We start from the raw sequence: 20,699 nt of genomic DNA, 5'->3' as shown, positions 1-20,699 counted from the left end.
TCCCCTCCTCCACTCTAAACACCGATAATCCAAGAGGCACAGTAACCACTCTCCAATGAGCACAGATTCCAAAGCAAGTGTATAATGAACGGTAAAGGAGGAAGGACAGAGTTATGGGAGATGATTGACAGGTGGAAGAGAGGATTCCGGGAAGATGGCAAGGTAGGAGGCACCACAGTCTGCCACTCTGCCTGGATGGTGGTGGTTCTGGCACTCTGTCTGTGGCACATGAATTCTGGCATCTGCTGGAGACTTACTGTGTCCAGGCAAGACTACAGTTGATTTTGCTCAGTTTCAGCTCATGAGACACCATCATCTAGCCATTTCTCAGCCATACCCCCTAACAAACAGTCATATTAATTACATGTACCCATGGAACAGCTAACCACTTATTTAGACCTTGGGGATCCATGCGCCAGTGTCTCCTCACTATTTCAGACCACAGAGGTCCAGATACTGATGTCAGTGTCCATCATTTTCTCACCCCGCCCCCTCCCCAGATTGTTGCAAGCCCCTCCCATTCAGGCTGAAAGGCTTGCTGGGAGGTTCTCTTCTTCCCTTCCATTTTTTTTTTCTGTTTCTCATTTGGGGATTCAAACACTAATGACTAGCTCTCCATTAGTCACCTTTCCTTTTAGAGTGATAAAAATACCTTACAAGAGTAACTTCAGGGAGAAAAGCTTCACACATTTGTGGGGGCAGGCAATTGAGGTAACTGGGTATCTTGAACCTACAGTGGGAAGCAGAGAGCTCTGAACACAGGCGCTCAGCTTGTTTCTCCATTTAATGCATGCCTGGACACAAGCCTGGGAATAGGGTGGATCTTCTACCTCATTTACTTGATCAAAAAAAAAAAAAAAGACTCTCATAAGAATGGCAAAGGTTAGATAACTAGGAATCTATCCAGTCTGGATAACTAGGACTAGTAATCTATCCAGTCTGGATAACTAGGAACGCCCAGAGACCTATTACCTAGCAGATTCGTGGATAATGTCAACTCTTTCAAGGAAACTCAAAGGCAAACTTACGTATAAAAAAATTAAGAAAGGAGAAACACAGGAAAGCACCTGAGAGTCTGCATTTATGCCTTAGGGATATTCTTGTCACTGAGATAATTTACAATAATAAGAAAAATAATAAGAGCAATAAAACAATAACAAAATATCAGATCAATAACAGCAAAGAAGCAAAGCCTGGAGAGAGCGGAGAGTCTAAACTCCAATGTTGCTGCCGCATTATTTCATCCAAATGTACAGTTCCCAACAACAATCATACCCAGGTCACACAGAGGAACAGGAAAGCATAGCCCCTTCCAAGACAGGAGGGAGAGTAGCAAACATACCTTATCCCCACAAAAGAACTCAACGGCAGATTCGCCAAAGACTTTATCAGAGCTGCCCTAGAGGTGTTCAGCTAAACTCAAGCAAATTGTGTGTGAACAAAACGGAAGGCAAAAGCTGACAGATACAACTGAGATGGGGGGTGGGGGGAGTAGAGAACATGCAAGGCAGATCTGAGCATCAGAAAAGAACCAGTAAGCTTGAAGACAAAACAATTGCTTAGTCTGAAGAACAGAAAGAAACAGTGAAAGGGGACAGAGCCCAAGGGAGCTTGCTGGGGACCCTCAGGAAAGTAAAGGTGTGCGGTGCTGGACTCAGTGAGGGAGAGGGAGAGAAAGGAATGGAAAGGCAGTTTGAGGAAATAAATAAAAACTCAAATCGGATGAGAATCTTGAATGGAAGTACCTAAAAATTTAGTATATGTGAGGAAGATGAGCTGAGAGAGATGCTTAGCCCCCCACACCCCATCCCTCCACCCCCCACCAAAAGCCACTGTGAGCACCACTGTAAGGACAAAGGAAACCTTGAGAACAGCATGAATAACCTTGTCTCCTGCACCAGGGTCCTCAGTGGGCCTAGCCACAGTCTTCTAGTAAGCAGGTGGGTCAGGGATGTATACAGCATTTAGAAGAAAGAAAAAATTGCCCACCAGGAGTACTGTACCTGGCCAGACTGTCCTTCAAAGGTGAGAGAGAAACCACACACTTACAGGCAAGCTTTAGACCTGCCCGGCTGCCTCTGGTCAGTCGGTAGGTCTCAGGACTCCAGTCCCTCCCTGAGTCACTTCCCTTTGACATGTAAAACCAAATAATGGCCCAGTTTAGACTTTTAACTCTAGAAAATTATCACTAGTTTTTACTTGGTTCATAGTATATCTCTGGGATTTCTATGTTTTATTTTTCTAAAATGAATGTTTTAAATGTATTTTTATTTTATGCATTTGGGTGTTTTTTTTCCTACATGTGTGTCTGTGTACCACATGTGTGCAGTGCCCACAGAAGCCAGAGAGGGTGCCAGATGCCCTGGAACTGGAGTTATAGATACATTTACGGTTGTGAGCTGCTAGGTGGGTGCCGTGAACTGAACCTGGGTCCTCTGGAAAAGCAGTCAGGGCTCTTAACCTCTGAGCTATCTCTCCAATCCTATATTTTCCGAAATGAATAGATAATATCTTATGATCAGAAAACCGAAAGAATCACCACAATCCTAGTGCCTACATTTACAAAGCTTTTCCGTTTATGGGTTAGCTTGTATGGGCTCTCTCATTTTATCCTTCACAATAACCAGATGGTCGGACTGAAGAGAGAAGCTCGCCTATTTCCACGAAGGAGAATCTGTTGCAGAAGCTCGGGGCGTTAGTTACCCAGGATGACTTTCTGACTTCTGTCTGGTATCCTCCTCCCCACTCTTGCGGCCAGGCTGTGCAGCCATTGGGCGGGACCTGTCCCCAGCCCCAGGACAAGCACACGTGGAAATCATCCCACGAGGATGGTTTTCCTCTCTCTGGACCTAGATCTTCAGCCTTCTAGCTCAGGGCTCCCAGCCATGGGATGGCTATGATGTCTGTCAAGAAGACCCCAGTTCAGTCAAGGAGAGGTTGTCACATTGTCTTGAGGCATCCCAAGTCAAGGTATTGTCTGTCTCATTGGGAATTGCCTTGATTGATTTGCACTACATGAGGACGCACAGCAGTACACAGAAGAACCACTGGACTTGAGACAGTAAACCGAGCCAGGGAGTGGTGTGGATATGGTTACCGGGGCCCAGGGCTGGAACTCTGAGCACTTTGGTCCCCTTCCCTTCTTTCTGTTGCCTTCATATGGCTTCTCCAACATGCTGTTTGCTGTGCCTGCGCTCTATGCCGACTGAATTGCATATGTTTGCTTCTGTAAATGTTTATAAGACCATATCAGGTTTCCACATACCATCAATTTCAGGTCCTTTACCTCTTCCCATTCTCAGTCTCTGGGGGGGAAAAAAACCAAACACCAAAAAACCAAAACCCAGCTCCTTGTATATGATAGGGTCATCTCACTGCCTAGGAAAACAGATCCCAGCCATGGGATTTTCTGTGGGCAATGTGTCTTCATGAGAATGTTTTTGCGGTAATATTCTGTCATGTTTCTGCAGTTATCTCTAAAGGCACTCCGGTGAGATGATGGTGAAGCCAAGGTCCTGGGGTTCTGGATTGGATGGACACCAGGACAACTCCTCGAGACTCTACTGTACTCAAGCTCCACACATTTGACATACAGGCTCGGAACTGAGCATTTGTTTATTGTAAATAATGATTTGCACGAACCCTGAAGCACCATTTTAGTCAACTTTTATTTGAGTAATATTTTAACATTTTTAAAATACGCATCCTGGCATTGGTCTGTCTAGTACAGGTGGTGCCCTATCCCACCCTATGGTGTCCACTGTGTCTATAGCACATGCTTGCAGGCTGGTCCTCCTGAAACCTTTTCCAGAGCATCCTTAGTTTTCAAGTCGCCCAAAAGTCATAACTATCCACAACAGCTTCTTATTGGCATGACTCTCATCACACCAACTGCAAAATCAAACCAAATAATGCCTTATAAACCATGCAGCTCAGAGGAAGCAGAGTGTCCCGGGCCCTGATGTGGCCACACAGCTTCCAGTGAGCGAGATGCCATGTCTCGCTCCCTTTTAGCAGTACAGGGATGTCATTTTGCTGCCTAATGTATATATCCCAATGCAAAGGCTAGAGTGGGTGTGGCCCCTCCCATGCCTTCCGCAGGGCCCCTTTTGTAACTCAATCCTTTTACGAGTAGTAGCCAATGCTCTTACTGTTTACAGCATCCCTAGTGCCCAGTCTTCACTTCCTTCTGCCCCTCCATGTTCCCAGCGCCATGCTGGTAGCCAGGGTAAAGTCAGCTTTATGAGATTTTGATATCCTCCCACCCCTGCAGACTACAAATGTATATAGCTCATGATTATGATAAGTTTATTTTTTACCTCAGTAGTCTCCCTCCCCAAACTCTACTCGGAGTGTAAGATTTATGTGGAAAATACAACATATATTTAAAAAAGAAGACGAAGAAGAGGAAGCTGAAGAAAGAGATCCACTGGTAACGTGCCTGACCGACAAGCCTAAGCATGAAAAGCTGGGTGCCGTACACATTTGGTATCCCATTGCCGGGGAGGCAGAGGCAGGCAGATCCCTGCGACTTGCTGGCCAGCCAAGCTAATTGGGGAACCCCAGGTTCCAGAAAGTGACATTGTCTCAAAATATAAGGTGGCAACTCCTGAGGCCACAACACCCAAAGTTGACCTCTTACAGGCTCACACATTACATGTGTGCACACATCCCACACAGGAACATGCACAGCCATGTACAAACACATACAAAAGAGCAAAGCAGCTCTTCGAGTATATCTCAAATATCTGGTCCCGTTGGTAGGAATGCCATCAGCCCAAAGGTCCTTCCCACTGAGCTGAAGAACACAGACAACTCTCTTGCCTGGTGGTGTGTGTCTGGGGTGCTCCTCAGATGAATGCAGCCAAGTCAGCTGCCCTGAATAGACAGAGGGCCACTCCAGGCCGGGGCAGCAATCTGCACCCTTCTTTGATTCTCCAGGGAGTGAAGTATGCTTTTGCTTCTTGTCAGGCCCCAAATGCTCCCATCCACCAGAGAGGGGAGGCTGTAGCAGAGGAGGGGAAAGAGGTAGGAGAGAGTCTGAGCCCTCACTGTGCTCACAATAGCTGTAGACAAAGGAGAAGGGCACTGAGCTACGATGTGCTTTGGAGCATCTCACTCAGGCACTCACCCCACAAGAACATTAGCCCAGGCCAGGCCATCCAGGGACAAAGGATAAGGAGAGTGTCTGCAGACACCTAACTGTCATATGGAGCAAATGTCCGACATGTGTCCAGATAGGTGAAACTGAGCCAGGGCCAAGTTTCCGAAATCTCTGGGGTAAGGACTCAAGCCATTGTAACAGCCACATGAACAGAGGCGAAGGTTCCATTCAATGCTGATTTTGTTGCGTTGGCTCTGGAAGTGTGTGGAAAGGTCAGGATCCACTCTACTCTTCTCCCAGCCATGCAAAGTAATAATCATTAAAAAGCTTTCATAACTACGACGAGGGCCATCGGGAAGGCAGCCCCGCCTTTGAAGTAGTCTGTTTGTCCAGTACACTGAAGGACACCATGTTCTACACTGCTGGCACACGAATTTAAACTGTTCACGAGTGGGGAGATGCCTCTGTCACGAGACGTCCTGCTGCCCAAGCATGAGGGCCTGAGCTCATATGCCCAGGACCCACGTAAAAGCCAGGCATAGAGGTGCATGTCTGTAACCCTTGGTAGAGGAGTGGGTAAAGTTGGGTAGAGGCAGCTGATCCTGGGAAGGTCAGTGCCCAGCCAACCTCACAAAATGAGCAATCTGCAAGCTGCAGGGTTAGTGAGAAACTGATAGTAAGGTAGAGATAGACCAAAAAAGATTCTTGTGAATGGCCTTTGGGCCTGCACATGCATGTGTACACATGTGCCCTTGTTTATGCATACACACCACACACACAACACATAAATATTTTTTACAAAGTTATTTAAGGTCAGAAGGAAGGAACATGCAGAAACCAAAAATAGCAAGCGAGGAACAGGCTCAGGGATCTGGCCGAGCAGCTCAAGGCCTGTCACAGAGCCTACCCCTCCAAGTCCAAGTGGGTACCTTCAGTGCCCACCAGCAGCGCATGGGTTAGGCCCCTGGCCATGAACTCACACGTGGAGAGGTCCCCGCTAACCTTGTTTACCCTCACATTGCAGACTGTGACTCCCCCGATGCCTCACCCAATGCTCTTTATATTTTATTGAAGTCCCCTGCTGTGGATTTATTCCTTTGTACCTAATAAACTTTAATAAGTGAGAATGCGTGTGGTTGTTTCCCTGTGAAAACTCATCTGTGATCCCCAGTACTGATCTAAGCCTTTTTGATTGACGTGTGATGAATACACATGTTTCTGGGATATGATGTGAGGCTGTGGTGCGGGAATGCAGTGCGTAACAGTCAGGCTTTAAGTACTAAGGCACATTTTTAAAAATCAGAAACGCTTAAACATAGGACAGTGATTTTCTGGAACACCAGGAATAGCACCTTTTAAACTATATTTTTATTTATGTGTATGATTATATATGTATAGGCCATGTGTGCAGGTGCCTATAGAGGCTAGAAGAGGGTGTCAGATCCCCTGGAGATAGAGTAACAGGTGGTTGTGAGTTTCCAAACACCTGTGTCGGGAACTGAACTTGAGTCCTCTGGCCCTATTCTGCCCTGTCCCAGAGCATTGCGTCTACTTGCCTCTCTTTGCCAACGAAAAGGGGCTTCCCAGAGCATCAAAGGTCAGCTTTGACATCAGTCTTTGTAATGGCTGGAACTAAACCATGCAGCTGTGTGTCTCCTGGCCTGCACTTGCCTACCTGACTTGGCTCATCACTGGGTACCCAGGCACCAAACTCAATCTGGTTGAAGCAGCGTTCCTTTCTCTCTAGGTCTGTGTCCAAGTCTCCCATCTCTGTTGATGAAATGAGTGTTGTCCCCCAAAGCATTAAAAAGTTATCACTGTGCCATCCCTCTAGCCCTTGGAACACCAAAAATGCTGGTGTGTGTGTGTGTGTGTGTGTGTGTGTGCATGTGTGTGCCTTCCATACACATTTTAAAAATAGAAAACAACATACTTACCAGTTTTATTACTATAGTATGGGTCAAGAATGTTGCCTCTAAATTCTGCCAATGTATTGAAATGAGAAAAGTTTAGTTTTTAACTATTTATTTTGTAGTCCTAGGGATTGCATATACATAAGCCCTAGGGATATATATATATATAGGCAAGATCTCTACCACCAAGGAAAGCTCCAACCTAAAACCCCTAGTCTCTCTCCTGCAACTCAGCAAGCCCTTTAAAAGAGCCTCCTCTGTCAAGCAGGGGCCACGCCCCTCCACAGCTATGTTTCTAGTGGACACGGAAGCCTGGAAAAAAAGGGAAGATGAAGTTCGTGGGGGGGGTGGGGGGAGAGTGGCGGGGGGCTTGGAGGGTCAGGGCACTGGGACTAGAGTCGAAAGGCAAACCCGGATATGAACCTGAGTTTGGGGATTAAATTATTTCGGTGTGTCTCGGTTTCTCCATCAGGCAAATCAGGAGGTAAATGCATAGCTAGGATGTAAAGAGATAAAGACACACTGTCAAGCTCCGAACACTTGGGTCCTACAGCTAAGTAAGGGCACACTCTGAAAAGTAAACAGGCTGTGTATTTGACCCTTCTAAATATTTCATGTAAACAGATATGTGTGTGTGTGTGTTTTTATGACATTCATTTTGTCCAACGCAATGTTGATACAGACTGTATGTAGCATGTGTCAGAATTGCCTTCATTTAAGGGTGAGTAGTACTTCATTGCCTTGATATACCACATTCTGTATCCATCCATCCATCCATCTATAGGTAAGTAATAAAATAAGCTAGGAAGCTGACTGAACAGGCATCTTTCTGGGCCTTGATTTCAAATCTTTTGGTACATACTAGGTGACAGAATTCCTGGGCCACGTGGCAGTTTATGAGAAAATCTCCATAGTTTACAATGGACAACCACCTTCCTTTCTGCCAGCAATGCCTGATGTTTCCAGCTCCCCACACTGCGGCCGCTGTTCTCACAGCTGCTGTTCTGACCGAGTGGCATATGGCTATAGTTTGGGGTGTTTTCATTGTTATTGGAGACAGGGTTTCTCATTGTAGACCAGGCTGTCCTCGAACTCAGAGATCCGTCTGCTTCTCTGCCTCCCAAGTACTGGGATTAGAAGGGTGCCCCACCACACCCAGCTGGGCTTCATTTTTAAACAGTGAATTTGTCTTCGCAGAGATGCATACTGTAGGGCCCTCATGAGGTGGTTGAGATTTCTAAAGACTCCTACCGGAAAATCCCAGTCCCTCACACGTGTATGCTGTGGCTGGTGCCGACTGTGTCCATGAGACACAAACAAGAGGCTCCTAGGTATTGACTTCAATGTTTTTATTGTACACTTGGTGCATTTAAAGACACTCCGGGGGCAAGCACTGGACAGAGGCATCATTTGATTTGTAGATATCTGTACAAAAGGCTGTTAAGACCACATGGTCAGTCCTCCCCCCACAGGAAACAAAGGTTTTCTGTTATACTGCTCCAGCTATGACATTTCAGTTTGCACAACATGATTAGAGACACGTCCTTATCGATTCCTGCAAGAATTCTCTGCATGACAGTTCAGGATGGTTGGCTTCAGTCCAGTAAAAACACATGTGACACACACCACAGGACAGGCGTTGGGGCTCAGCGCCATGTGGAATGAAATGCCACGGCTGCGGGAGGCACAGGAGAGCCGGGATGCTCGAGCAATGCCTGCCACACCTCTCCCACCATGGTGTGCTTTCTCCCAAGGCTGAACTCTCAGCTGAAGATAGTTGTGATACAAGAACTCAAGTCAGTAATTTCAAGACACGCACACCTGGCTGCCCTGAGGTCCTTCCAGAGTAGCATCACCTGCGTCAATGTTCGACGACAGTAGTTTTGTGGTGACAGTTATTTTCACAGCTACTGATTCATCTGAGAGTAAGGGAGTGTCACCACCAAGCTCTACTAGGCGTACAGCTGCTTCATCGGCTTGTGAGGCTGTCTCCTACAGACACTGGAGCTTGTGTTGGGCTAAGTCTCCACAGCGTTTATCAGATGCTTAGCTAGCGTTCAGGCATCCCAAGAATGAGCAAAGACTATTTCCACTTTACTACCTTACGTAGATACTCAGGTGTCTGTCCCCAGCTAGGCTGCCATTTTCATTTCCTGCAAGTCTCATCTCCACAACACTAGCTAGCTTAGGTTAGGTTCTGTGGGACAGGCAGTCCATCCTTCATGATCGTGACTTATTTCTGCCCAACGTGTGCTCAGGATCCCCTGCCCTCAGGCTTAATAGACATAGGGTGGTCTTCTGGGAAGTTATTTACTGATCGATCTTAAACATTCCCGAAGATCAATTTTCTCCATGCTGTTCATAAAAGTGACCCCTGATTGAGAAATTACCCATGTCAGAAGTGTTTCTTCAAAGGGAAATCTGTTAGATGAACTTTAAAGCAAATATTCTCCTAAGTCTGCTTACTCAAAATCCAGTATTATTTCTGCTGTTAGTTTGGCTAAACTCACTAAAGTACATGCGGGCACCTCTGCAGATTCCCTACTCTCCTCTTGTCTGCCCCCATCCATCCCAGTAAGCAAAGCTTTCATATCTGGGCTCTTTTCTTATCCATTGCCCGAGGAGAAAACCCTTAGAGGGCTGCTGTGCCCTCTGGTGGTAAGATGAAACATGGTTGAGCTGTACAATGCTCCAAAGAGGATTGGCCTTCCTCCGTGATGCCGGACTACAGTCAATAATAAAAACAACCACTGGGTTTTCTAGTGCACACCTGCATAATAACATCAGGTTGTCACAGCCATCTTCAACCTTGGCCAAAGTATTGAAGAAGGTCGCTGTGTCGTTTGCTACCATTAGACCTCTGATCAAACCCCAAATTACCTGGGTTGTCTCAGGCAGGTCAGATCTGATGAGCTGGCCTCAGAGGTGGAGCTCACACAGGGAAAGCACAGGACGGCTTTCTGCACCACCTTCCTTAAAGAGCTCAGTAGATGAGGCTGGACAGGCAACTACTTCCTCCTCAAACCTCGTTCTTTTCCCCTTTGCACCTGCTGGGCACTTTCAGCTTAGCTGCTCTACCTGTGTCCCCTCTGTTCATCAGCAAGAGATGCCAGATTGTCATGAGTCTGTCCCATCTCTTGTGTTTTGCCATTTGTTTATACATGGAACCCACAAACCAATCAAGGAAAGGGCTCACAGTAAACATTCTCTCTCTCTCTCTCTCTCTCTCTCTCTCTCTCTCTCTCTCTCTCTCTTTCAGGTTGGAAGAGAAACAAGATTTGTCCCCCCAAAAAAACCTGTAGCCTGCATCACATTGTGAAATGAGGGCTCAGGTCCCTGCCAGCCCTAAGCCATGCTTGAGCTCACTGGTGGACAGTTTCTGTTTGCTCAGCCCTCTCAAGAGTGAGGACCTATAATTAGGCCCCGCAGCACATGCTCACTAGCCTCTCCTCTAGTCTACACACTTCTGTCAGTCATCTTTACGCCTGGCCCTTCAGTAGTGCAGAGTGGCAGTGGATAGGCACCTATACCTCTCTCCTGTTCTAGACACCGTCCAAAGGAATCTATTGGGCAGTGGGGTGTGAGAACAAAGTGGAGGAGATCCTGGAGGTCAGGTGCCCAGCACACTGATGTGTGGGATCTAGTTAACGAGGCAGTGGGTGGGACGAGGGAGACTGTTCTGAGGATAAATGTCTCACTGCCTTCTGCCCTCAGCCCGCCCTGTCTTCCTCACACTCTCCTGTGGCGTCAAATCCTTTGTGCAAACACACCGATGCTGGAAACAAATGAGTTTAATTTCAGGCTCTGCTGAGACCGGGGCTGCTCAGATTCCAGGTACATTAGCTATGCTCTCAGCAGTCAAGAGCGACCCTTTCCTTTCCCTCTTTGGCTGAGATTTGCAGCCGTGTGTGGCTGTATGCCAGGGCCATTTAATGAATCTCATACAAGTTGCTGACAATCAAATCCCAATCAATTTCCACACAGGGCCAGGTCCTCAGGTGGGAGCACTGCTGGATGAGGAATTGTGGCTAACATGGATGCCCAGCTCTCCTGCAGGCGGAAGCAGGTCTGCTCCACTGCACATGAGCATAGCTCTCAGAAGACAGGTCTTTCAAAAATCGCATACACGGGAGCAGAGCTGGGACTGTACCAGTCCTCTGTTCCTTCCCAGGACATACTTGTGGGGACTATGAGCTACATATAGGCCTGTGCTCTGTGGCAGGAAGCTGGGGGGCTCTCCCCCATCCACACACAAGAGCCTTTGGTATGAACAAAAGCCTTTTGTTAACCCTAAAGAAACCACTATCTAGAGAGGGACCAGGCCCTTCACAGCTCTTGTCTTTCCCACCAGCGTGGCCCTGCAGCCCTGTCCAAGGCGGAGGGAACTCTAGTTCCTCATAAGAAGCTAAGGTGTCCATTGTCACTGAAATATAAGAACATCTTCAAGCCCATAGCTTATCACACAATGGAGCAAGAGGCAAGTGGGATCCAGTTACATAGCAAAGGGGGGAGGGTTGCTAAGCTGAACAGAGGGAACATTTAGACACAAGGAGGCCACATGGTAACTCTCGGTTTACTCACACAGAAGAGTGGTTATCTGCTGGTAATTTAGTCGGGTGGGAAGTTTTGAGTAAGGGTGAGGGTGCTTACATCACTTAAAGAACTTCATCTCGGTGTCCACACAGTCATAGAAAAGGTCCCCCACCTCAGCGGGGTCCGGGGGCTCGGGGCTGCTCAGAATCTCGTCCATGGCCTCCAGGCCTTGCTTCTCCAACTCCAGCATGGTCTTCCTCAGGGTGCGGCCTTGCTCCTGAGGAAAGGACACAGCCGTGCAGAACAGTCATGGCAGTGGATAGTGACAGCCCGGGATCCGGCTGGCTTCCTGGCCTCGATCCCATCCCCCCCCCACCTCCACTGATCCAAACCACTACCACCATGGGGGCCGCTTTAGAATATGGATGGTTACAGCACCAGCCTGCTCAGAAACACTTGCACGGCCACCAGCTGTCCGAAATCAGAATAAATCCTGACTACCGAGTGTCAGTCGAGATGCACTGGCCTCTTGCCTTGTGTATCTATCCCTTCAGCCATATGCATGGCTATCCTCTGTGATATTCTCTCCCCATGGCTCAGGTGACTCTGTCCCCTGGAGGCTCTTTCCTCCCTCAGCACTGTGTCAACTTGTGCCCCATCATCAGAGCTCTGTGGGAGGTCCTTCCTCCAGAAGGATATAGCTTCACTCCGCCATAATCACCACCATTTATGCTGGTATAACTGGTCAGCATGGCTGTGTTTCCTATCGCACCATGCCCTCCTGGAGAGGAAGAGCTAGGCTTGTGTCTGCTCTCCAATGGCTGGGGCACAGTAGGCATTCTCAAAAAGGTAGTCCATTGACAGGAAAAATGGCTCAACGCATAAATAAGTGCCACGTCTATCTCCTAGTCACTCTTTTTCTAAGAGGCTGCATCCCAAGCCGGCAGCCAAACCTGGTAATATCTCAGAGTCTCCCGTGTGATGCTGACTTAGGCAGCAGGGTAGCTGCAGGATCAAAGGGGTCAAGGAGAGTGGCTGGGGTTTGGCACTGTGAGGGGCCATTGGTGAAGATTCAACCTGTTTCAGTGGAGAGTGGAGCATATTGGAGACACTGGGCTCAGTGTATAGCCACCAACAACAGTAGCAGATGCGGAATGGAGTTGGTCTGGGCCTGTGACAAGCTAGGTGTGTTAAAGATGGCAGAGCCTGAGAAACGGAGTTGCCCCATCTCTTTGGAGTTCAGAAAATTGTGAGTTCCAGATGCCACACCAAGTTTGATTGACACTGCTGGATGTCAATTTTGCTTTGATCTGATTATAATTTAAATATAAGGTGTAGCTTATTCTTCATGTCACAGGATCCTAAGTTAAGAAATACGGGGTTTTTTAAAGAACACTTGTACTTTTAAAGCATTGAAACAATTTTGAGACAGGGTCTCTCTAGTCCTCGTCATGGAGTCTGTAGAGAAGCAGGCTGAGCACACATGGGAAGCAAGCCAGTAAGCAGCACTCACTCCTTCATGGCCTCTGCTTGAGTTCCTGCCTCCCGGCTCTTACTTGGAGCTCTGGCCATGGCTCCCTTCAATGGTGGATTGTGACCCAGATGTAAGCCAAATAGCAGCAGAAAACAAAGTAGAATAGTGTGGTTTATGTGTGTACGGTGCACATGCACATGTACAGATTACATACCTGTACATATGTATGTTACATGCATGCAAGCATATAAGGCCAGAAGAGGATGTCAGGTGTCCTGCTCCACCTTATTAACTCAAATCATGGCCTGTCACTGAGTCTGGAGCCAGACTGGTGACTAAGAAGCCCAGACAATCCACTTTTCTCCGTATCCCACAGTGCTACGGTTGTGGCTACAGGCTTGCACAGTTGTGACCAGCCTTTTATGTAGGTGTTGAGGACCCCAGGCCAGATCTCAGCTCATGCTGGCAGCGCAAGCCTACCTAGCCATTCCTCCAGCCTGAGTCACTGCCTTTTAAAATCCTTTTTTAGATAACCACAACGCTAAATATAAGAAAGTCGGGGCAGAGAGATGGCTCAGCAGTTACGAGTGCATAGTGCTCTTGCGGAAGACCTGAGTTCAAATCCCAACATCCACGTTGAGCTTCTTACAATTGTCTGTAACTCCAGCAACAGGGGAGGGGGATGCCTGACACCTCTGACTTCCTTGGGCACCTGCAGCCATGTACACAGAAACAAGGGGATAAATATAAATCTAAAGACGAAAATGAAGTATGTGCACCCACTAACCTGGAGACAGCTCTTTCCTTCAGGCCAGCTTAGACCTAGGAAGAGCTGTGATGCACGTGGTGGTGGGGAAGCAGGGGAGTAACTGACAACCACATTCCGTGAAGATGCACCACTAATGGCTCCTGTGGGCGTTTACTGGGTGCTAGGGAACACTAAGGGCTTTTCTTCATTGAATTGATGTGTCCTAACTCTATTAATGAAAGTTTTTTCAGGCACAACAGTTGTACTCTGTGGGGCTATTTTCATTTTTTTTTTTTTTTTTTTTTTTTTTTTTTTTTTTTTGGTTTTTCGAGACAGGGTTTCTCTGTATTTTCAAAACAAAACAAAACAAAATTTAAAAAACCCTGGAACTTGAAAATCTTGTTGTTGGATCATGATAGAATACTCATAACATAGAAGCTACCTTTTTCACACATTTGAGTGTGGAGCTGTTTTGCACACTCATACTGTGATACCCTAAGTTCACACCACTTTGGGGCAGTCACTATTTAGAAATGGCACATGACAGGTTCCACACAGTACAGATTTTCACCCCCAGAAAGTAGGTCAAGATTTTAGATTGTGCATCTCTGACACCCCAAGATTAACAGCAGATAAGAAAGAAATTGTCAGCCTTCTGGATTCAGAGTAACAGTAAAATGTAGTGGCTTCATTTTCTTTGGCTTCAGGAGGGTTGATAGGAAAGTTAACATCTACCTGCATTGTCTTTCTGAAAGAGACCAGTCAGGCTAGAGAGGAGAGAGGTGCATGTGCCAGCCACCTCGCTGTCTCCTTTCTCACTGACCTTCACCATCCTCCCGAGACCTCCTTCGGGCTCACCTCGTCACTCTCGATGACAGCACGTGCCCACTCGTGTGCCTTGTACAGCTCATGCCGGCGGTCTGGCTTCTCCTGGAACCGAGGTTCCTTTTTGGCTGGGTCATCGTCACCAAAACAGGGTGACTGTGCTTTGGGGACAAGTTTTACATCATCAACAAAGATGAAAGGCTTGAATATGGACCTGGAGTGAAAGGAGAGCTGAGTCAGGCAGACTGAGCTGGGTGCCTGGGGTACCCAGTGAGGAGCCCTGTGAGGCAGCCAAGTGCAGGCCAGGAGACACACAGCTGCACATTTAGTTATCATTTCAGTAGCACCAATGGCTGTTTATAAAGGCTGCTGTTGAAACAGACTTCTGCTGCTCTAGGAAGGCGATTGGAGAAGCCTCTTTTTATTGGCCAAGAGGTGTAGGTAGGCAGGGTTCTAGGACAGGGCAAAACAAGCCGTGTATTTGAGTGGAAAAGAGGGCTTGCCCGTTTCTCTCCTGCGAAGACAGTGGGTTTTGCTTTTGATCTTAAGGGTCTACCTTCTTGAAAAAAAATCTTTGAAGTATCTCATAGACACTTCAAAATAATATCAGCTAAGCTCAGAGACCCCCGAAGAGACATGACCAAATATACAGAAGCCTGGTTGTCTGAGAGCTAGTGCTGACCAGAGCAGGTGCCTAATGCCTCCTGCCCTGTTTGACTCCCATTCTCTTGGCACCATGAGTGTATATCTCAGAGGAAATGCTGAGTCCAGGTGTACGTTCAGATGTACTTGTGCATACTGGGCACACATCACACATATATATATACACGTACACACTGCAAAGCAGCCAGGAGTATAAAGAGCTAAGGGGTGAGAGACACTCACAACTGACTAACAGCTGGAAAAAAAGTCTTATTTTTCCCCCTCTGCTCTCTACATCCAAAGAACACACTGCTTGGACAGAGAGGCAATTCTGGCAGACACCATGTAGCCACTTATAATAATAACAAGAGAATATGGACCCTGTATACTCTATGGGACTTTGATGGATCTGCGTGGCTTACACCTTTTCTTCTCCTCTCAATGGGCCCACTTCAAGAAGCCATGAAGGAGTTAAAAGTGAGCTGAAACTTTGACTCTCTTAGCTCTGGAATATACAGGTATAGTGAAGCCAGAGCTCCCTTGCCACGGGCCACACAAAGAGTTATGGACGCCATGACTTGAAAAGGACCTCAAACCAGTCACCCTTGCTACCAAGACATGGCCTATGTTTCTGGACTTGCAGCACCAACATCTCTCAGAGCCCTGGGCTCGGCCCTGTCCTGCTGAGTCAGAGTCTGCGATTAGCATGGCCTGAAGGCATTCATACTATCTAAGATTGAGGGACACTGCATGGGCATCGTGCTGATAAATGACCTCTAGATTCATTTTCCGAGGCCACAGGAGGAAAGGAAAGAGAACACAAGAGGGAGAAATACTGATCAGGACATGAAAACGTAAGGCTCGGGTTCGTTTAACCTGAAAGCCAAAGGCACCGGAGCCAGGAGAGCCAGGGATGCTGAATAAGGACAGGTGTCTGGGCCTCTCCTGTCCTCTCAGATGATGCAGATGTATCCACCTGAAGTTCTCAACAAACTAATTTAAAAGGAAGAAACGAATGGAGTGGAAAGATGGTCCAGCAGTTACAAGCACTGGTGCTCTGGCAGAGGACCTGGATTCAATTCCCAGTGCCCACACAGAAGTTCACAAGTTCAGGAGAATGGCCTCTGCAGGCACTGCATGCATGTGGGGTATAGACTATATACATATGCATGTATTTGCATAGAATATGTATATGTATATCCCTATCTGCCAGATAGTAGAACACCTGTTAGACTAGACTGTCTGCAGGGCTCTTGTTCCTTGTTCCTCAGCCATTACTAAAGGAAGTTCCAGAAGAGAGGGGAGCTACCCATGGACAGAAGGAACACACTTCTACTTCCTGCAGCCTTTTGCAAGTTGATCTTTGCTTTTCTCTACTGCTGACTGTTGGAAAGAGGAGTTACTGCAAAGCTGCAAGCTGGCTAGACCGACTTTGATTACCTCACAAGGGAAAAGAGGAAGATGGAGGAAAAGATGGAGGAAGAAGTGTGTGTACAACACCACAGGCATCAGATCACTGTCACGGGTTGCATACAGTTGTCATCGCAGTAAGCACTGCCCTGTTCCACAGGGCAAGTGACTCTTAGATGGCTGCAGCCAGTGCAAGTGCTACAGCAGACCTCTCTGGCTGGCACAGGGACCCTTCTGCACACACAGTGCAAACACCCTGCTCCGGACAGTACCAAGCAGAGCCAGTGACAGACAGCCTGAGGGATGGATGAGGCCTTGCAGCAGGGAGCTACAGTCTCACAGAACTGCTGAGGGGCTGAGTGAAGGCTCCTTGGAAAGACTCCCCCCATTCTCACTGACCCCAGGGCATGGGAAGTTCATCTGTGACATGCTACCTCCGCAGTAAACCAGAAACTCAAAAGGGAGGAGAGATTTCTTTGCTGAGAGCCTTGCCCTGCATACTGTGCTCTGACACACTGATTGCTGAGGAGGACTGTGTCAAGGACCAGACCGAGTGAGAATAGAAGGGGCAAGCAATTGGACGGAGGCTGGGAGTGGCAGTGTGCACCCTCTCCGCATCAGATGTGAGGCCAGTGGTTTTGCTCTGCTTCTCAAGTGGATGGGATGTGATTGCTGTCCCTAAACCTGTTCTGCTATCTCGGTGCCTTTCCATGTCTCTGTCTATGAGGCCTGCAGACTTGTGATTCCAACTTCAGTAAGTTCAGGCCACCCGTAGTCTTTGTCTTCTGTATCTTATATACAGGGGGAGCTGGAGTAGCATATAGCAGCTCAGTATGGTGTCAGCCTCCCTCACCACCCGCTGCATGTGAACTTCTCTAACGGTGATGTAAGATGCCAGGCTGCTTCTCTAAGACAAAGGGCAGCATCTGTTTAGCCTTCTCAACTACCCTTTCTATTTGAAAATTAAACACTAAATTTGAGCAAGCACTCATCATATTTGATACAACCAAAGCTTCCCAGATTCCACTTTTGGTCTGTAAAAAATAAAAATAAAAAATGTTAGCATCCTCAACTGCTAAAAAATATGAGACATCAATTTGTGGCTGAGGGTAAACTTGAGACTGTATGTAAATTATGTAGATTATAAATTGTAAGAATTGTTGCTAATAATAAATTGAAACTAAGTGATTGTTTAAATGATGACTGAAGGAATAGCTGTCAAATATGTCTGATCATCTGTACACCCGGCCTAGGTTCTACAAAGGAAATGTAGGGCACTTAGCAGCTTGCAAAGATTCTAATGTTTTTGCCAATCTTTAGTACAAAGCACATCTATAATTCTAAATAGATAAGGGCACACCCAGGCATCTTTCCACAGCTGAATCTCAGACAGCAACTTTGTCAATGTGCCTATATGGGTGTTAATTAATGTCCACAGACAAGAAATGACTCGACCAAGGTCATACATCTAGGTGGTATCAAGCTGAAACTGCCTCTCCGAGTCATGGCCATTCCTCCCAGCCACTGGTCCAGGCCAGGTTGTTCCAGTGTTCCTGAGGGCTGCACTGCTCCAGGTAGGAAGGAATGGTCCCATTTTACACATGGGATGACTGAGGCTCACAGAGGCCAGTGCTTTGTCCTAAGTTAGATTCTAACTAAGTGGCTAAATTCATATCTTCTAAATAAATGTGCAATAGGCATCCCCCACCACTTCCCATTCTAAATCTTCTGCTTGGCCTTTATACATATGTGCTTTTATACATATCTGACCAGAGAACAGTCTGACCTCAAACACCCTTCTGTTCTTGCTGAAGATAAGATACTCCCCAAGCAGCTATGCTGGGTGGATCTTGTGACTAAAATCCCTGAGGGACAGGAGACACAGAAAGGAACAATGCAAAGGCTGTAGCTCAGGTGAATCTTCTCAACCATGACCCTGAGGGGGTGGGAGTCAGCAGGGAGCTAGCCTAGAATAACCAGTTTCTCCAAAAATGTAGGCATCTTTCTGAATGGCTCATCTGTGGCCATATGGCAATGTCTCTCTAATCTTACATTTAACTGAGAGCAGAGCTGCTCAGTGAAGGAGCTTGCATTGGACAGGAGCACTGGAAAAGAGCACTCTACAGGGGCACTGAGGAAGAGCACTGTACAGGAGCACTGAGGAAGAGCACTCTACAGGAGCACTGAGGAAGAGTACTCTACAGGAGCACTGGGAAAGAAAGAGCACTGTAAAGGAGCACTAAGAAAGAAAGAGTACTGTACAGGAGCACTGAGAAAGAAAGAGCACTGTACAGGAGCACTGGGAAAGAGCACTCTAGAGGAGCACTGAGGAAGAGCACTCTACAGGAGCACTGGGAAAGAAAAAGCACTGTACAGGAGCACTGAGAAAGAAAAAGCACTGTACAGGAGGGCTGGGAAAGAGCACTCTAGAGGAGCACTGAGGAAGAGCACTCTACAGGAGTACTAAAGAAGAACACTCTACAGGAGCACTGGGAAATAGTACTGTACAGGAGCACTGGGAAAGAGCATTGGAAATGAATATTTTACAGGAGCACTGGGAAAGAGCACTGTGCAGGAGCGCTGGAAAGGGACACTGTACGGGAGGAGCCCCAGGAAGGAGCACTGTATAGGGCCACTGGGAAGGAGAGCTTCACTTGTGGAGCACAGGGCAATCCTGCAGACAGTGGTCTAGAGCCAGTGGCTTGGAGGCATTTGGAAGGTCAGAAGTGGAAGAGGGAAAGAGGAGGGGACTAGCATAGGAGGGACTGAGAATGAAACTGAACAGGGCACAGGTGCTATTTGGTCCTCTAGCCCATGTATATCTACACTGATATGCCCTGTGCACCAAAGGCCTCTTGTACTGACTTCCTCGAGGAACGAGTAGGTACCCTGTGCAGCTGACAGTTACCCAGACAGTACAATCAGAGCCAATCCATGAGGGGCGCTGTGATCTCAGTGTGATCTCTCCAGTTAACACAGCTCTATCTTCTCCTCCCTGTCGGCTTCCTCATACTATAACTTGAGCCTGCGTAGGTTTGCCTACATGCGAGGGCCTCTCGGTGCCATCCCGGTCTAACAACTATACCTCCTATCTGAGAAATGAGCTCTGAGTTGTGATGCTTGCCCATTTCTGTGGTGTGAACACTCTCTCTTTAGCCAGTTTAGAACCTCCAAAGACATCACGGCACATGGGCTGGCAGAGATGAACACAAGTACTCTGGCAGCCACACTCTAAAACTCTTTCCTCCATAGTCTGAAAGAACCAGGGTTCCTCTCTAAATATTCTTTCCCTCCAAACCCGTCACATCCGGGGAGCATCAACAAGTAGTACTTTCCCAGGAAATGGCTCCTGCAGGTCAGAGCCCATTCCCCAAAGCCAACCAGCCCCACTCTGTCAGAAGAGAGGTGCCTGCTAACTCGACAGAGGAGTAACATGGTAGAATTTGTCTCCTCAGTAAACATAATTAAAAGGCCTTTGTCTTCTTTCCCTCAAGCACTCAAATGCATTTTCTTTCACTCTCAAATTTCCATGGTTCCTGGTACAAGAGAGGAGGGGGCACAGAGGATGGAGACATGAAGGAATGAAGGGATGGAGGCATGCAAGGATGGAGTAATGGAGAGATGGAGGGATGAAGGAATGGAGAGATGGAGGGATGAAGGGATAGAGGGATGAAGGGATGGAGGGATGGATGGATGAGGGAAGAGATAGACGTGAAAGCTAGCTTTCCAAGATCTATAAATTAATGTGTGGGACATGCTAGGGAAGTACCCAAGAATGCAGAGCCTGCCCATTGATCATAATATGGACTAGGTGAAGCAATTTGTATATCATAATCAGAGTCTACTGCTCAGAAAACAGCATCTTGAGACAGCTCTACATTTCAATAGTACCGTAAGTCAGCTGAGATCTCCCTAATTTATTACCTGAAAAAACCCAGGGGCAGGTAATTACACTGCCTGCTGACAAAAGACAGAATGTTCAGCATGCCCAATTACAGAGAGGCACAGAATGAGAGCTAACTGCAGTTCTGAGTCATAGAGAGCGACATG

The 20,699-nt window shown here is 47.3% G+C and overlaps 2 protein-coding genes across 6 annotated transcripts in view; one reads left to right on the top strand and one right to left on the bottom strand.

Moving 5' to 3' along the window:
• Nucleotides 1–6,231, top strand: part of Wipf3 (WAS/WASL interacting protein family member 3) — an 83,911-nt gene extending 77,680 nt beyond the window's left edge. For both annotated transcript variants that reach the window (XM_029478623.2, XM_029478622.2), the window contains one exon: nucleotides 3,471–6,231. In XM_029478623.2, coding sequence (XP_029334483.1) covers nucleotides 3,471–3,494 — 24 coding nt within the window. In that variant the 3' untranslated portion in view covers nucleotides 3,495–6,231. The remainder of the gene's footprint in view (nucleotides 1–3,470) is intronic.
• Nucleotides 6,232–7,406: 1,175 nt separating this feature from the next.
• The window catches only part of Scrn1 (secernin 1), a 72,571-nt gene continuing 59,278 nt past the window's right edge, over nucleotides 7,407–20,699 (bottom strand). For 3 of the 4 annotated variants that reach the window (XM_029478819.2, XM_021165639.3, XM_085840607.1), the window contains 2 exons: nucleotides 14,631–14,811; nucleotides 9,411–11,827 (listed from right to left, as the gene is read on the bottom strand). In XM_029478819.2, coding sequence (XP_029334679.1) covers nucleotides 11,669–11,827; nucleotides 14,631–14,811 — 340 coding nt within the window. In that variant the 3' untranslated portion in view covers nucleotides 9,411–11,668. The other variant, XM_085840606.1, reaches the window with a different exon arrangement.

Source organism: Mus caroli, unplaced genomic scaffold (genome assembly GCF_978045245.1).
Source record: "Mus caroli unplaced genomic scaffold, Mus_caroli_1 scaffold_7, whole genome shotgun sequence".
In the NCBI taxonomy this organism is placed as follows: Eukaryota; Metazoa; Chordata; class Mammalia; order Rodentia; family Muridae; genus Mus; species Mus caroli.
This window is presented reverse-complemented; position numbering and strand designations above follow the sequence as displayed.